Here is a 15,978-nt window from a genome sequence, read left to right as displayed (position 1 = left end):
TAGGGACAATTTTAAAAAATATGTGTGGGATTGGTTGTTGGTTTTTTTAACCTGTTCTGTTTTGTTCTTTTGAAGTTCATATCCTTGTTTGATATGCTGAGATATGCCACTGGTGTATGCCTACAGATTGCTGCTCATCTTCATATACATGTCTTCAGAATTTCATCTCATCAAGCTCCTGAACAGGTTCAAAACCATAATGACTGATTAAATAGGTCAAGGACAAGAGGAGAAGCAGTTAGGGGAATGCTGAATGAAGCAGCCTCTTTTTGGGGGAAGACAGATTAAGTTTTTCAAGAAAATAGTTTTACGAGAAAGCTCACTCTATCCCAGACATTACCAGATGTTAGAATTACTAAATACAAAGTCCTGCAGATTCTATTGTGATCAATACTTTTGAACCAGGACATATTTCCCCTTGTGTTTTAGACATTGTAGCTGTTATTTTATACCATGAATACCATATTTGAAACTTTTGCCATTTCCTGTTAGGTAACCTTAATTCAGTACTTCTGGTCTGGTGAATGTAGACTTCAAACCAAGGTGCTACTGACCAGAATTCGAAGAGGAATTTCACTTTTCCCTAGACCAAGTGATTAATCTTCTAGCATTAGTTTCTAAAGTGTTCTTGGAACTGCTGTGAAGTGGTAGTCGGAGGTATCAATGAATACAGTACTGCATTATTAAGACTGGTAAAATGAGGTACAACTACTTGTTAATCTCTGTTCTGGTATTTCTAAAGAACAAGCTACTGGATCAGTAAGATGAAGGAGGTATAGATCAGGAAATTTTTCTTCTACTTAAAAATACTGTTATGAGTGCCTTTAGGATTCATGCATTCTCTAGCATCTACAGTTGTAGCTTGTATTTTCTGTCATGGCTGGTTTCTGGTTTTGTCGTCATAATAAGGTTTGCCTCATTGTACTCCATCATTATCTAGACTGTAGGTAGTTGTATACTTCGAGGACACTAACTTTACCTAGCCTAACTTGCATCTGTGAAACTGCACAAGTGAATGACAAAGTCCATTGATAAACTGAAATGACTGTGACTGTTTGACTGTGACAATGCAACCCACCCATATGTAACTCCCTCTGAAGTATGTTTGCTATTGCTGTGATCATCTACCTTATAATCTAATTTGTCCTGTAACTATCACTGTACTTTATCCAAACAAAACTGATAAAACTAAACCCTAATGTATAGTAAAACTCTCCAAAATAGAAAGTCAGGCCCACTATCAGCCTTTCTTTAAGAACAGATGTGCCTAGTTAAAAGGCTGTTGTTGTCATTAAAGAAAAGCTGAATACAAGTAGCTTATCTGTACAAGCAAATCATGACATGTACAGAAACGCTGTAAGCTTAGGCTCCTTTAAAGAGGTACTATTTGAATATGATTTTTGTAAAAAGCCTGTTGAATGTAAGTGTCCATTACCACTTTCAGTTGCTGGTATGTAGCTGAGCTGTGAGTTTATAAAGTCCTTCCTGAACTGTACAATAAAGAATGCTATGGTTTGTTTTAAAAATATTACTACTGCAGCTTCCTAGCTATACATTAATTCGAAAAGACTTCCTGAGGTGTTCAAGGAACTTTAAAAGTGGCGTATTGTCTGCTAAATTTGGGGGGAATAAAACACCATCTACCACACTCCTGCCTAAGAAGGATATACTGATACACTTGAGGGATAACTGTAACAGTTACTGCCAAAGGACTAGCATGCTAAGTGATTAATATAAATTCCAAATGAATCCTACTACACCTGTTTGAGCCTGGGAAAGACACAGCATCTATACATGAACTTAGCCTGAACCCAGGCCATGGACAAATAGAGGAGAAGATGGTAAAGACCATGTCAGTTTGTCTGAATACTGGAAACAATTTAACCACCTGATGAAAAGACATAGGCAACTTTTTTAGAATGAGAAGATTTCGTTCCCCAGAATGCTGAGAAATGTGTCATGTAGTAGTAGGTATAAGTAGTTTTAAGGATATGATTGAGGTATGTGGATGATTGATAGGAAACTAATGCAGAAATCAGTCAGAAAACCAGAAACATGAGGCAATACTAACAAATAAAACCAGAAACATGAGGCAATACTAACAAATAACCTAGTATTGAAGATCGGAAACAAAAACTGTTCACTGTATTTCATAGCATCACCTAATCATCCTTAGAGGGCTGAGACTCAGCAGTGCAGTTACAAATTAGCATAGTTACCTGTTACCCACCAGAGGCCTATGTTGTCTCATACATCATTCTAGCAGTGTAACTTCTGTGTTTGCCCCTTCCCTGAGTCTTAGCAGATGCAGAACAAATCGAGCTCCATACCAGTTGCTTGTTCAACTTCAGTTGCAACCTAATAGCTGAAGTTTCTGTAAGTTAGCTGTCACTAATCTGGCTCTCAGAACTGGAGAACCATCATCAAATGACTTGATTCTGAATTAAAAATGCCAGTAAGCTGAGGAGAAGAATCTGTATGGACTGGTTTTGAAATCCATTGTTATGAAAACATCACATTTGTGTGTGTGGGTGTGTGGATGTTTTTTGTTTTATCTACTACTGCATTAAATCTAAGAATTAAATATGTTAGGAACTACCTAATTTGTAGAAGTGGATATTCAGGCGTAATGGTTTTCTGTAAAAACAAACTGCATGCAAGCTAAGCTGATTGTTTAATTTATGCTGATTTACTGTAATGAGATACATGAAAGACAAATACTTTATCCTTAAAACTTAGGCCTCCCTAAATTGCTAGTCATTTGGAATTGCAAAAAGTAATATTCCATCTCAAAGGCTTGTAATAACTTGTACTAAATAAATGAGCTAGATGACTTCTAGCAGTGGTTCTACAAGAACTACATACCCAAAAATGCATAATGTTTAATTATGCTTACCTGAGCAGATGTCATATATAGCTATGATACTCAGCTCATAAGAAACCTGCTTTTTGGACAAATTACAGCAGTTCATAAATCTCTTACCAGTACAAAGATATTACAAGCCTAGCCTAACAGGACAGTTAAAATTTACTATAATGCACATCATTAAACAATCTTATATGAGCTATGTCATACTCTGTGAACTTTTATAATTGCTGATATGTCAGCAGACTAAATGTTGAAACTATGAAAATCTTAAAGTCTGCAGCTTGTGAAAAATGCTTCTATTTGCACAATGTACCTAAAGGTCTACAGTTATTATGTAAAATCTGGGTAATGCATTTTTCGTTAATTCTGCTCATTGTTACAATTTGGCATTATAAAAAGTGAAACAATTTAAACAGTCCGATGCTACTGGAAGTAAGTATTAAGTAGTTAAAGATTAACTGGACAGACAGTAAATGGTTTGGGCTCCATATCACCCCCCCAGAGTAATAAATTTATTAATATATGTTCTTACAACATTATCAGACACAAGATTAGAACAATCCGTGAAAATACTTAATAGGAACTTTAAAACATTTAAATCTTAACATACTTCTCTATGGCTAATGCCTATACTTGTATCGTGTCACTTAGGTACAAGTTGTTTCTCCATTGAGCCATCAGAATAACATGGACTGAAGAGACTTGCGAACAGTTGCCATCTCCTGCTGTTGCTGTTACAAGAAAAGGAGATAATACTGAACAAATGCCATATTAATCTGATTCCTTTGAGTTAATTAAATGAATGTCAAATGACTTCTATAAAGAATGTTCTATTTTTGCATTTAACTAACTTCTTCATAGATCTGATACTTACGGTGTCCATCATAATCTTCTTCTGCAACATTGCCATTTCTTTGCGAAGTTCACTTTGTGCACCAGCTAGAAGATTTTCATTGCTCTTTTCCAGCTCTTCCATGCTCTGAAGTTAAGGATAATCTTAATTCAGAACTGTTCAATGTCAGAGGGTTAATTTAAAACAAACAGACAAACTGCTATTCAGACTACAATTTAAATTTTATAGCAGCAGTGGTCACTGATAAGTCATTAGTTTTGTCACAAACTTGACAGACAACTCATACAGGACTTGGTACTCCAGTCTACATTATTATTTAAACAATATCGACCCTGTGAAACAATATAGACCCTATGAAGGAAACAGTCCCCTCCACTTAGCATCTGTGAGGTCTCAGCTAGTTATCTAGCATTTCAGTAAAGATAAGAGTTCTAGGTGAAAAGATTAAACAGACATCTGTCAGGAATGATAGGGTCTAAATGTTATGACAACCTTGGAGACTTGAAGTAAGGACTATAAAACCCGTTAAATTTCCTTCTTTTTGCACACTTCCCACATAAGCCAAGTAAAGCTTGCTGGTTATCCTCCCTTTTGTAGACACAGTTATGCCTAACTCTATATGTGTGTAGTTGCATTTTCCTTGACTTGTATTTAGTGAAGCTTATTTGAGGCTTGATTTCTACCTTTTGATCTTCTTTGAGGAGAAAAATCGAAGTAATACTTGGACTTCTGTTCAGTTTTTCATCTTTCTTTGATGAAGACATTTTGGAACAGTTATTATTTATTAATTCTTCTGTAATATCCTCTGTAAATTTTGACTATCTTAAACTAAGAGTTTCTCTGTTTCAGATTTATTTTTCAAAGCTACCAGACTTGAAAAAAACCCGTATCATAACTTACAGAATTTCAAAAAGGGACCAGTTAGAAAATGACTTGAACAGAAACTAAGGTTTATCAGAAACTGACAGACTTGAATCTGCCCCATGTACCACTATATACTGGGCGCCACCCAGCTGGAAAGCAGCTTGGCAGAAAAGGACCTGGGCTCCTGGTGGACACCAAGTTGAACATGAGCCAACAGTGTGCTATTGCAGCAAAGGCGGCTAACAGGCTCCTAGGCTGCATTAGGAGGAGTGTTGCTATCATCATGAAAGGTGATCTTTCTACTCTACTCAGCACTGGTTAATCCATACCTAGAGTGCTGCGTCTAGTTCCAGACTCCTCAGTACAAGAGAGACATGGACATACTGGATAGAGCCCAACAAAGGGCCACAAAGATGAGTAAGGAACAGGAGCATTTCTCTTACGAGGAAAGGCTGAGAGAGCTGGGATTGTTCAGCCTAGAGAAGAGAAGGATCAGGGGGATCTTGTCTATATACATAAATACCTGAAGAGGGGGTGCAAAGAAAATCAAGCCAGGCTCTTGATGTGCCCAGTGACAGGACCAGAGGCAAACTGAAAACACAGGAGGTTCCCTCTGAACATCAGGAAACACTTTTTTACTGTGAGGATGACTGAGCACTGGAACAGGCTGCCTAGAGAGGCTGTGGAGTCTCCATCCTTGGAGATATTCAAAAGCCATCTGGACATAAGTCCTGGGCAACTGACTCTAGCTAGCCCTGCTGAACCACCTGCTGGCTGGACCAGGTGACCTCCAGAGGTCCCTTCCAACCTCAGCCCTTCAGTGATTCTATGGTATTGTGCCTCTGCATTTATTACAAAACCAATCGTTTAGGGTACTTTCATTTTTCTCAGTTTAGACTTCTAATACCTTACTTAGAAAAATAGTGGGGAAGGAAATTCTGGGAATAAAGTGTTTTGTTCTTAAGTGTAAAATGACAGGGAAAAACTGTTTGGTTTTTTTTATGAAAAAGTCAAATTTTTGAGTAGTTGTACTCAATCATTTTTTGATTGCTGTCTAGTATGTTAGCTACTTTGTTAAAAAAAAAAATCAAAACACACCACAGTTGATCAGTACTAATCATGTGTTTAAAATACATTTTCTCTCTAAGCACTGTCCCAAAAAATGGTGTTTGTAGGGACTCCCAGCAAACACAAAAATTATGCATAAAGCAACAGAAAGTTAAACAGGACTGATCATGTAACCATCCAGCTGGGCCTGTTTTCACCATAAATCATGATTTCCATCAGATTCTTCCTGCTGACATTTTAGTGAATGCTTACCTTGAATACCAGGTTACAGAAAAGAAAACACTTTCTACTGAATGTTGCTTAGGAAGAGATGAAGGGAGTTCTAACTGGGCAATTTTAAGGGAATTACAATTGATTTTTCTTCAAGTGTCACTTTCCTTACAAGAAGCAGCAATAGCTAGAAAGGTTAATGACAGAAAAAAATTGGCATCTAATTGTCATTATGGGGGATGCACCTGCCAGCCATAATAAAAGCAGCAGATTGCATCCTAAGATGTATTTCTAATAGATTGTTTCCCTTTTTTAAATACATATGAAAAATCTAAGGGAATAATTAAGACAAAATCCTGATGATTTAACTGACTTGTATAACCTTTAAACTGGTACAGAACTGTGTTCTGTTTAGAAAGTATGCTCTGAGGGTTCTGGTTACATATTTGAAACAGGCAAGCCAATCAGATCCCTGTGAGAACACATTTAACTAAATCATTTATTAAACAGATGCAATATGTATACATGTATAGAGAGAACAAGCCATGTTCTTAACAAATAAGGGAAAGATACTAACATAAATATTCATGCAAGGCTGTTATTTTCCCAAAATGAACCTTAAATCTCTGTATTTCATAAAAGTTGAATTAATACAGCTTTCTTATGTGATATGATAAAGATCAGCTGCGTTCTAAGAAGAAAATTTACTTTACCTTTAAGAATTGCTCATAGAGTTGCTTAATGGTTTTCAGTCTCTGACTCTGAACTACTCTTGCCTGTTGAAAAACTTTTTGTTGCTGACGAAACATATTCTGAAGCCGAAGCAAAAGAAAAAAATAATCACATTAGTTAACCAAAAGCGCTTGGACAGCAACACTAATGTAATTTATCAGAATGAGAAATTCTGCCCTCAATGGAAATCTGGGTCATGTAATGTAGATCTCTGCCTGGAGAGTTTATCCTTGTTCTTATTAATGAAAGAAAGACTGAAGACTGGATTAAGCCCTGAGTCACCTCCTGAGGTCCCTTCCAACCTGAATTATCCTTATGAGATCATATGAGGATTGCTATCCAACACAGTTCTCAAGGGTATCCCAGGGAAATGTACTGCTTAGGGAAAAGCAAAACTTGCAAATGTGTTGGGAGTACAAATACAGCAACATCATGTGATTACATTCCATTGTATAGCTCCTGTCCCCTTTCAATGATCAAATTCTCATACATTTATTATATACAGGCATATTTTTAAACAATGCATGCTAAAAGACAATTACTTTCCTTCAGTCCTTTGTTCCCTGAACCCAAAGACTATGGATACACAGAAACAGCACACATCTTTCTTCTCTATAAGTGGTCTTGGCTTTTCTCAAGCCATATGCTGGCTGGCCTAGGGCATCACTTACTGCCATTTATAAACCTGCAATAAAGTTTATAAATGCACCCCTCTTCACTTTAAATTATATCCCAAAACTTAAACATTTACAGTTTGAAAGCCACCCAACTTGAATGATTTTTTTTAATCAAGAGACAAACAATTGTACGTTTGTTTGAACTACATGAAGTGTTTCTACATTTCTTGAGTGTCTGAACAACGATATTCCCTCCTTGTGAAAACACAATGAAACTCATGCCATGCTGGAAACCCACCGCTAGTTTTTCTTCCTGCTCCTCTGCTTTCTGCACATCTACATCCCATTGCTGAAATAAAGTCAGGAACTGCTGGGAGAACTCATGATTGAGCTTCTGCCTGTGAACAGACACTAGCCCTAAGTATGACAAATGCTACAAAGAATTACAAGGAAAGCTAAAGTTCAACACGCACATAAAGTAGAATAAAAGGAGCTGGCATAGATAAACAGCCTAGTTTGACATCTGGCCCTAACTGAATACTGTATGTTTTGAAAAACTGAACAGACATATATACACACACACTTTCTGAGTGAATGTGGATTATATATATATAAGGAGACAGCACTCATATACAAAACTCAGGTTAAAAAAAAATTACAACTTTTCTTCCTAACAGTGTCAGGTTTTCTGAGATTTACTACATTTTTTCTAACCCAGCTACACATCTTGGCTTTAACACAAGGGGTTTATAATGAAAAATTGATTAGCTCATTCATTAGTTCATTATGCTCTAGTTTCTCTATGTAAACTTAAATTTTGTCAATGCAAGTTGCAAATATATATATATGTATATATACAACACCAAGACAGTTATAAGTATTGCTGACTTTCAGTTTTTAGCTGTCTCATTTTTAGTTTGCTCTACTTGTAGTAACAGATGTAGTAATTAAATATGCCTTAAGAGGCAAGAGGAATGTTATGTAGGGTGAAAATGATTTACAATGTGAAAATGAAAATTCTTTCTTAACCAGAATGGTGTAAAAGTTTTACTGAACATTTTTCAGTTTCAAGAAGAAACATAAAATTCCAACTGAAGTGGAAAAAATTAAAACATTGCTTTAAAAGACAAAAATAACATCAAAGGTAATTTTCCATAAAGATAAAACAAAAGTAAACCCAGCTCTTTAAGGTACCTTGCTCTCAAAATTCCAAATCTTAAGATTCTCCATTCAGAAGAAAAAGCACTGTGCTAAACTTCTACAGTCAATTTAACCAAGAGGACACAACTGGAGGCAGCAGAAACAGCGGACATAAGCAGATACTTAACTAGTAGATATGCTACTTGCTATTTAACTGCAAGAAGATGGACCAACTATTGATGCAATGACACAAAAGGGAATTTGATTTCACAGGTTTGAAAAACAAGAGTAAATGTTACCTTTGCTCCTGCTGTGTTTTCCAAACATGTTCAATCTTCTGGTTACTGGTTTTGAGTGAGGCTTTCGTATACGTTTCTAATCTTTTCCTCTTAGCTAACAAAGCCTTGTTAATGTCAGCTAAAAATCAAAGAATATTTAGACATTAAGCATACTGAGATACATTGTGCCTTTTATTAAAAACGCTGAAGAGTTACGCTTTGGAGAAGTGAACGAGGTGTATTCTAATGGAAAGAAGCTAATGTGATCTGGGCTCCTGGCTGCTGTGTTTGGTGTCCCTCAACCTGCTGTTGGCACTGGTGTGAGTGCTGCTTCCCTAAGCCCCCCGTACACCCTAACCGACACCTGGCCTCTGGAGTTGCAACTGCTTGTTGCCCAGCCCCACCACCTACTCCAGCATCTGCTTCAAGTCCCTCCTCTCTCAGGGGCCAGATCAAATAGGACCTACCATGATGTGACACAGCTTTAGCTTCTCTCATTCTAGACAAGACGGTAGTGGGTACAGTGTCAGACTAGCTCTGAGCAGACACACGCAGTGAACTGAAACTGTCCAGTAGTTTGAACTCAGCGTAGCTGCAGTGCTTCCATTATGTACATTTAAATCGGTTCCTTACACACTGTGCTCCCCTACTGATTATTACGGTCCAACGGGCACTTATCTAACATGTCATCCGTACAATAAGCACACATACGTGCTTGAAACACTAGAAGCACTATCCAATCAGTTCACGCTGCCTATCTTCAAAACATTGTATTTGGACATCTCACAGTCTGCAAATTCTCCATTCAAAGCTAGAGATACCTTGCACAAATCTGAGTACAGACACCTTGGTCTTTTCCCTAGTATCTAATGATGTTTTAGTCACACCATCAAAAGCCTCATTAGTTTAGCTGCATGACTGCAGTGCCAGCTCAGTTTCCAGACCTTCAAGGAATTTAGTTATGCTGACACTTTTTTTTCCCTAGAAAACCCACAAGTTTCAGAGTAATATTCAAATTACATAGATTTTAGAAATAAATTAAAGGTAGTATGTAATTACTACCACTGTGAACATATGGAATGAATGAATGACAAACTATTTTTCATACTTTGGAGAGACTTCATACTTTTTAAAAAGTATTCAGGTTAATATAAGTTATTATGTTTGTTTCACTTTAATTTACATTTGGAGATCTAACAAACAAGTCACAGCTTAAGGTTAATACAGCAATTTCCTTTCCCTCTCACTGTAGATTTCAGGAAACATCTGTCAAACCTCTCTCTAATTTGCTGAGGCATCTGGCCCTGCTAATGCCAAACCTATTATTTTTGAGCAGACAGCATCCTTTCTCTGATCCATTCATTTTCCTTCCTTCCCTCCTATTTTTGAGTCTTCAATAACAAGCAGTGCTAGCTTCTGAACACTGAAATCCTCCTCCTACCTAGATTGCTAGATCTACAATAGCATTCTAATATGTAACTTAACAGAAAAAGTCTTAATTCATGGATTAAGGAATTCCTTGAACTCCTCTTTCACCTCAAGATTTACATGCAAGTAATGACTGTGTACAGCATTTTCTTATACAAAAAATGAAAGTATTAATCAGCTATTAAGTATATAATACTGGCATTAAAATGGTTTCCCTTCCTTCCACAGCTTTTTGATGCTTTGTTACACGGTGACATGTATTATACAGTCTTTACAAGCAAAATGTGTTTTTTCTCTAACCTGTCCGCTATCTAGTATTCAGCTGGAAATTTAACTCTAAGTAAAGCCATCTGATGATCTGATTATGACTAAACTAAATCCAACTAGGTAACATGTATAAATGTCTCATTGCTAGATGACTGGCATTACTCACCCTCATTCTTTAGCTCTTCTAGATACTTGTATTCTTCCTCCTGACTACTGAAATTCTCTTTTCTACTGATTGCCTGTTCTCTAGATTTCTGAAGGCGCGAGTACAGACTACTCTCTAGCTCATTCTGTATCACAACTACAATCTACTTCCAAAATTCCTTGTTTAGAATTATAACTATTTATTCTATTTAGCTGCTTATATTAACATTTACATGCCCCTAATTTCTTACTCAAGTCTTGCAATCCCTAGTCTCTTCTACATCACTGTAACAAAAAATTAAGTAAGAACAGCTGAGTCATATTGTCCCTTTTCTCTACAATGTAATCACTGCCTCTTAAACTTCTTAATTGGAACTGATAATCAAAAGCACTCGTGCATCTTTCCCTTTTTCCTTTGTAATTACTTACACTAATACATCTCACTTTATAGGCAGTTTCTCCCTTCTCTTCTTTCTCTTTGCTCTACTTAAATATAACTTTTTTTCTGAAAACTAGCTTTTTTCAGAAATGCTGAAAAATGCTAGAAAGACTGGTCATTCTAAATTTTGAAAGTTATTTTATGGTAAGGAATTACTGCCAATTCTGCAACTTAAACATAAATTGTTTTTTAATTTATTAGAACGTAAACATACTTACCTCCAAATCTTTCCAGCATATTCTGTACTTCACCCCTACAAAATAGTGTTTAAAATTTTTATTTGCCCACTTTCTGACTTCAGAATAAGACCTGTTGTATATGCTTAAAACTAATTTTAATCACATACCTATCACTTGTAAGCAGTGACAGAGATGCTACTTTTCTACAAGATAAAAAATGACACTCCTTTTCTCCTCCTGTGAGGGGTCTCCTTTATAGACTAATTTTCTTTTTTCAAAAACATTTACTAAAATCTATTAACTTACTCCCCAGTAAAAAGGCAGTATTAGGCATTTAAAAGGTCTTGAGTGAGGGAGGATGGTAAATAAAATTGATCATTCCCCATACAAAAAGAAAACACAAAAGGTATTTGCAATATCCAATAAAAACAAGTCTATCACAGCATGACTGGCACAGTAAGAAAAATTCAAGACAAATAATATCAGGGTTGTTTTTACAACACCTTTAAGATGATAACACCAGTGTATAAGGCAGTGGTACAATAGCTGACAAATCCAAAAAGGGACATGGTGGGTAAAGAAAATGTTTTTCCTGTTTTTATAGCATCTTCTCCACAGGATAGCACTTTCTTTTTTGAAGAGTAAAAAAAGAAAAAAAAAAAAGGAAAAAAGGTCTCTTCAACTCAACAGCAATAATCTTGCTAGAAACTATTTCAACATGCACTTTTTTATTATGTTTACACTGCCCATAAATATTGAATTTCATGAGAGTTATCTGTAAAGAGAATTTATTTTCCATGCAATAGTTGGATATTTAAAGTACTGTCAATATCTTCAAGCAACTAAGATCAGAGGGAAAAACATTCATGATCAACAATTTAGGATAAAACTTAAATAATCTTTTGAAAAAAATGAATTTTAAGAACTCACATAAATAATCTTATTTTATGCATGTTCAAAAGTATCTACAAAGAAACTGCAGAATTACTAATTTTAAAATGTTACATTTTCTTTTTTTTACCTATAAGTGCTGTATTATCTGTCACCTGATTTTTGAATCAAGTATTAAAAAAAACCAAACAAAAAAACAAAAAAAACCCCAGGCAAAATAAGCATAATGAATAACTGAAATCGGTTAAAAAAAAAATCCCAACCTTACCCCACATCATCTGGAATGACATGAGTAGTCACCAAAGCTCTCTTCTTTCCATGCTTGTCCATTACCGGTGTTTCGCCTTAATATAAATTTCAAAAAGATTTACAAAAATATCTTATGTTTTGGGGGGTCATTTGAGTTATTAAAAGTATAATTACTTTTCTGTAATGCCACTTCTCTGAACATGTCTCATGGGTCTCGGTTCCCGTCCATAACACATGCAGCTCCTAAAACTTTGAATCTGGAGTTGACAGATGGTGGTGAATTATTCTGCAAGGCTACATTTGAGCTGGCACTGCCTTGAGTTCCTCTAGACTGGTCTCAACCAGTTTTAGTTTCTCTGTCCAGTACTACAGTTACTCCCAACTCACAATATAACAATCATCAGAAATATAAAAATAATCTAAAAATTGAAAAAGCCCAATCTGTAAGAATAAGTACTTAAAATAAGTACTGAAATTGTGTACTCTGAAAGCAAAATCACAAATAGATATTTATATTCTTTCCAAAGAATAAAAATCCTTGGCTGTCAGATTCTATTAATGAGGGGTGGGGGAGGAATTTAGTCTGAATAAATGAAGAAGGGGAGAATTTAAGAGAAACAAACCCAGAGATAACTGCTGAAAGACAAAAATCCAGAAATGGACTTACATCAAACTTTACAAAAAAATATCATTTGATGAATGAGAACTCTATTTTTAAACAAAGTCTGCTTTTTTATGACACTCCCTCAAAATTAAACAAGAATCTCTTGGTTGCCTTCTCTTCTTTTTTCCCCAGCTTTCTCTGCTTCTCCCTCTTTCTTTTCTTTGGTTCAGATTCTTCTTGAAGTACTCTTAACCCTGCCAGCGTTATGACTCCAACTACCCTACGCGACGCAGCAATCCATGCAAGCAAGTGGAGCTCTTCTGTTCTATCCTGATCTCACAATGTTATATGCAGCCAGGTGATAGAAGCATATGGCATTAGAATAAGGTAACAAAATCCTACTTTATTAAAGACTCTACCTATAATTTTAAGACATAATAGTGCCCTATACAGAGCTACTCTATTGTGTTCTCTTCTCTTACCAATCAAAATTATACAATTGAAGGCTAGTTGTCACAAACATTATGAACCACGCTTACTCAGACACTCGCTAACACAGAAGCGTCTTCATTTCTATTCATAGTCAGAAATATTATAAACTTCATATTTAAAAGTATAAAAAATATCACATAAGCACCTTCTCTAATATCTTCCTCTGATCCACTCAGCTCTTTTCTTTCCTCCTGTAAGTCATAGGCAGGTATGGCTTGATCTTCCTGTGCTGGTTTACCAGATTTTCCTCCATGCTTTCTTCCCGATGGTGCCATAATGAGATTTTCTTCCTACTGAAATGGTATGCTGTATTTGTTACCTAACTCCCCACAATATTTTCATGTTTATGTTGAGCTGTTATACAGAACCCTGTAACAATCTCCACCTGTCAGGATATTCAAGCAGTCAAACTGTTTTAGTTTTGAGGTAATCCGCAGGATTACCCATCAGTGGTGTTTTTAAGAACAGGGTAAAAAAAAAAATACCAGGGCTAATAGGAACATACTTGATTCCACTGAAAAACAAGGAAGTAAATGATACACTTCCTTAAGGTGCCTGCCTGCTCAGCTTTCATAATGTTTATTACGTATTTTGTCATATCCAATACTGCATTCCCAAAAAGCTATGCCAACATTCTATTTTACAAAATACAGAAATGATAAGCCATAAAGAACAATCTGATTCTACAAGCCATCCCACAGTAGAGAGACAAGTATACACACACACGCACGCCATTTTTAAAAATCCTGGGCAACTTTCACTTTCTGAATTATCTTTATTTATAGCTATTATGCTTCTGCATTCTGTAATGTAACTAATGCAGTTTCTGTATTTGTAAACGACTGCCCTCTTAAAAACAATATTAGTTTCTTTACTTTAGTAATACTAATTTTTATATATTCTGTGTATTTTTATAAATATTCAAGAAGTAAAACATCTATTTAGAAGGAAAAGAGCATATTTGTAATCATTAAATGCACGAGTGACAAAATTTTTTCCTTAAAAATCCTTCACAAAATAACTGGATTACTTGGAATATGGAAAGAACACAGAAAAAAATATCGTCTGCAAGTATCCTGTTTTCCAAACTGAACAAGATGTGACTCAGCAGTGGATAAACTTCTCATTCTAGATGCAATTCAACACAGCTAGTAATATCAATAGGTTTTCCACAAGCCAGGGCAAAGATAGATCTGAAAATTAAGTTCACATACTGAAATTGAGAACTCCAGTAAAGATCTTTTGAATTTCCAGGACTGTGAAGTCCCCCCAACATTAACAGCTGTCTCGCACACCTGAGTTTCCCATTTCTGTTTTTTGACTTAGTTGTCCATGGCTATGAAAATACTTTTTTAACCACATATTACATGGGTGTACACAACGTGATCACACTAAGCTACAGCTTTTTCTGTGGTTGATGCTTCTCTATGTAGTATGTTTTAGATGTTAGAATTTTCTTGAAAAACAAAACCAAAACCTCATTAAATTATTAATTGGAAAATCAAAAACTCTTGCATTAAAATTATCCTCAAATGAGAGAAAATTTTCAAAACTCATTCTGCTTTTCAACTACTGTGGCTGTTGAAAACATGATGTAAGGAGGAAAGTACTAGTATGGCATCTGGCTGTGCATGTCTCTGTGCTGCCAAACAAAGCGCTTCGACTTTAAACTGCAAGCACATATTTTATGTCACATACAGGCACTTTTCTTTGTACTGAAAATCAGTATACAAAGCAGAACACCCCAGTCCCTCCATAAACTGTAAAACAATCTTGCCACCCCACAACCTCATACAGCCTTCACCCATTCTGTGTAGCTACCTGCTTCAGCCAATTCAAATATCTTCAATCCGCAGTTGTGCATTTAACAACGATTTTTTCAGAGAAACTCGCCTCCTTTTTTAACCCTGCCCCAAAAGACATGAAATAAACCAATATTTGTGTGAACTTCCTACATGGGGCTTTTCACTGCGGGGTCCCACCTATTTCTACCTCAGAGGAGCAAGGGGGACAGGCCCACACCACCGCCACAACAGGTTTTGGGGTGAAGCCACTGGGGTATCAAAGGCTGAGGGGCACCGCAGTGTCCTAACCCTGTTCCTTACTCCCCGCCCAAACCCCTTTCATCCCTCTCCCTCTGCCCTACGATGGCCTCCTCTCCCCTCTCACCGCCTCACAGAGCCCACCACGGCCGCCGCCTCACAGGGAGGGCACCCACCAGCCTCACAGCCTCCCGCACAGGCAGAGGGAACACCGCTCCGCCCCAAACCCCTCACCTCCACTCGCACCAGAGCCTCCGGCAGCCCTGGCGGCGGTCGGGGATGACAGGAGACGGTCCCGCCTCAGCAGCTCCCGCCCCCGAGGAAAAGGCGGGAAGCCGGGCGGGCCGCACAAAAGGGAGGGGGCGCATGCGCACTAACAGGGGCCGTGGGGCCCGCGAGAGCGGTACCTGTGGCGGAGGCCGGGCCCGTCGTGCAGACCCAGCATTAAACTCGTTTAAACCTCACCTACCTTCATCTATTTTTATTCTTTTTTTTATAAAAATGGCTTAAATTTCTCACTCGGACAACAAAAGGTCCACGAAAGAGGTTGTTCGGGTGGATGTAGGCTGTGGCCAGGAGCTTAGTTGCCACCACAACACTGTTCACATCCTT

The 15,978-nt window shown here is 37.0% G+C and overlaps 2 protein-coding genes across 2 annotated transcripts in view; one reads left to right on the top strand and one right to left on the bottom strand.

The window, feature by feature from the left end:
• Positions 1–3,695, top strand: part of CHPT1 (choline phosphotransferase 1) — a 23,331-nt gene extending 19,636 nt beyond the window's left edge. The window contains exons 8-9 of the mRNA XM_075051504.1: positions 76–186; positions 3,521–3,695. Coding sequence (XP_074907605.1) covers positions 76–186; positions 3,521–3,565 — 156 coding nt within the window. The 3' untranslated portion in view covers positions 3,566–3,695. The remainder of the gene's footprint in view (positions 1–75; positions 187–3,520) is intronic.
• Positions 3,369–15,978, bottom strand: SYCP3 (synaptonemal complex protein 3). The gene is made up of 9 exons (XM_075051505.1): positions 15,146–15,978; positions 13,470–13,617; positions 12,248–12,323; positions 11,128–11,162; positions 8,653–8,770; positions 7,512–7,611; positions 6,578–6,676; positions 3,744–3,848; positions 3,369–3,600 (listed from the first exon to the last, which is right to left on the bottom strand). The coding sequence occupies exons 2-9, from the start codon at positions 13,597–13,599 to the stop codon at positions 3,547–3,549; spliced, it is 717 nt and encodes a 238-aa protein (XP_074907606.1). The 5' UTR covers positions 13,600–13,617; positions 15,146–15,978; the 3' UTR covers positions 3,369–3,546.

The sequence above is a fragment of the Buteo buteo genome, chromosome 19, assembly GCF_964188355.1.
Source record: "Buteo buteo chromosome 19, bButBut1.hap1.1, whole genome shotgun sequence".
Lineage (NCBI taxonomy): Eukaryota > Metazoa > Chordata > Aves > Accipitriformes > Accipitridae > Buteo > Buteo buteo.
This window is presented reverse-complemented; position numbering and strand designations above follow the sequence as displayed.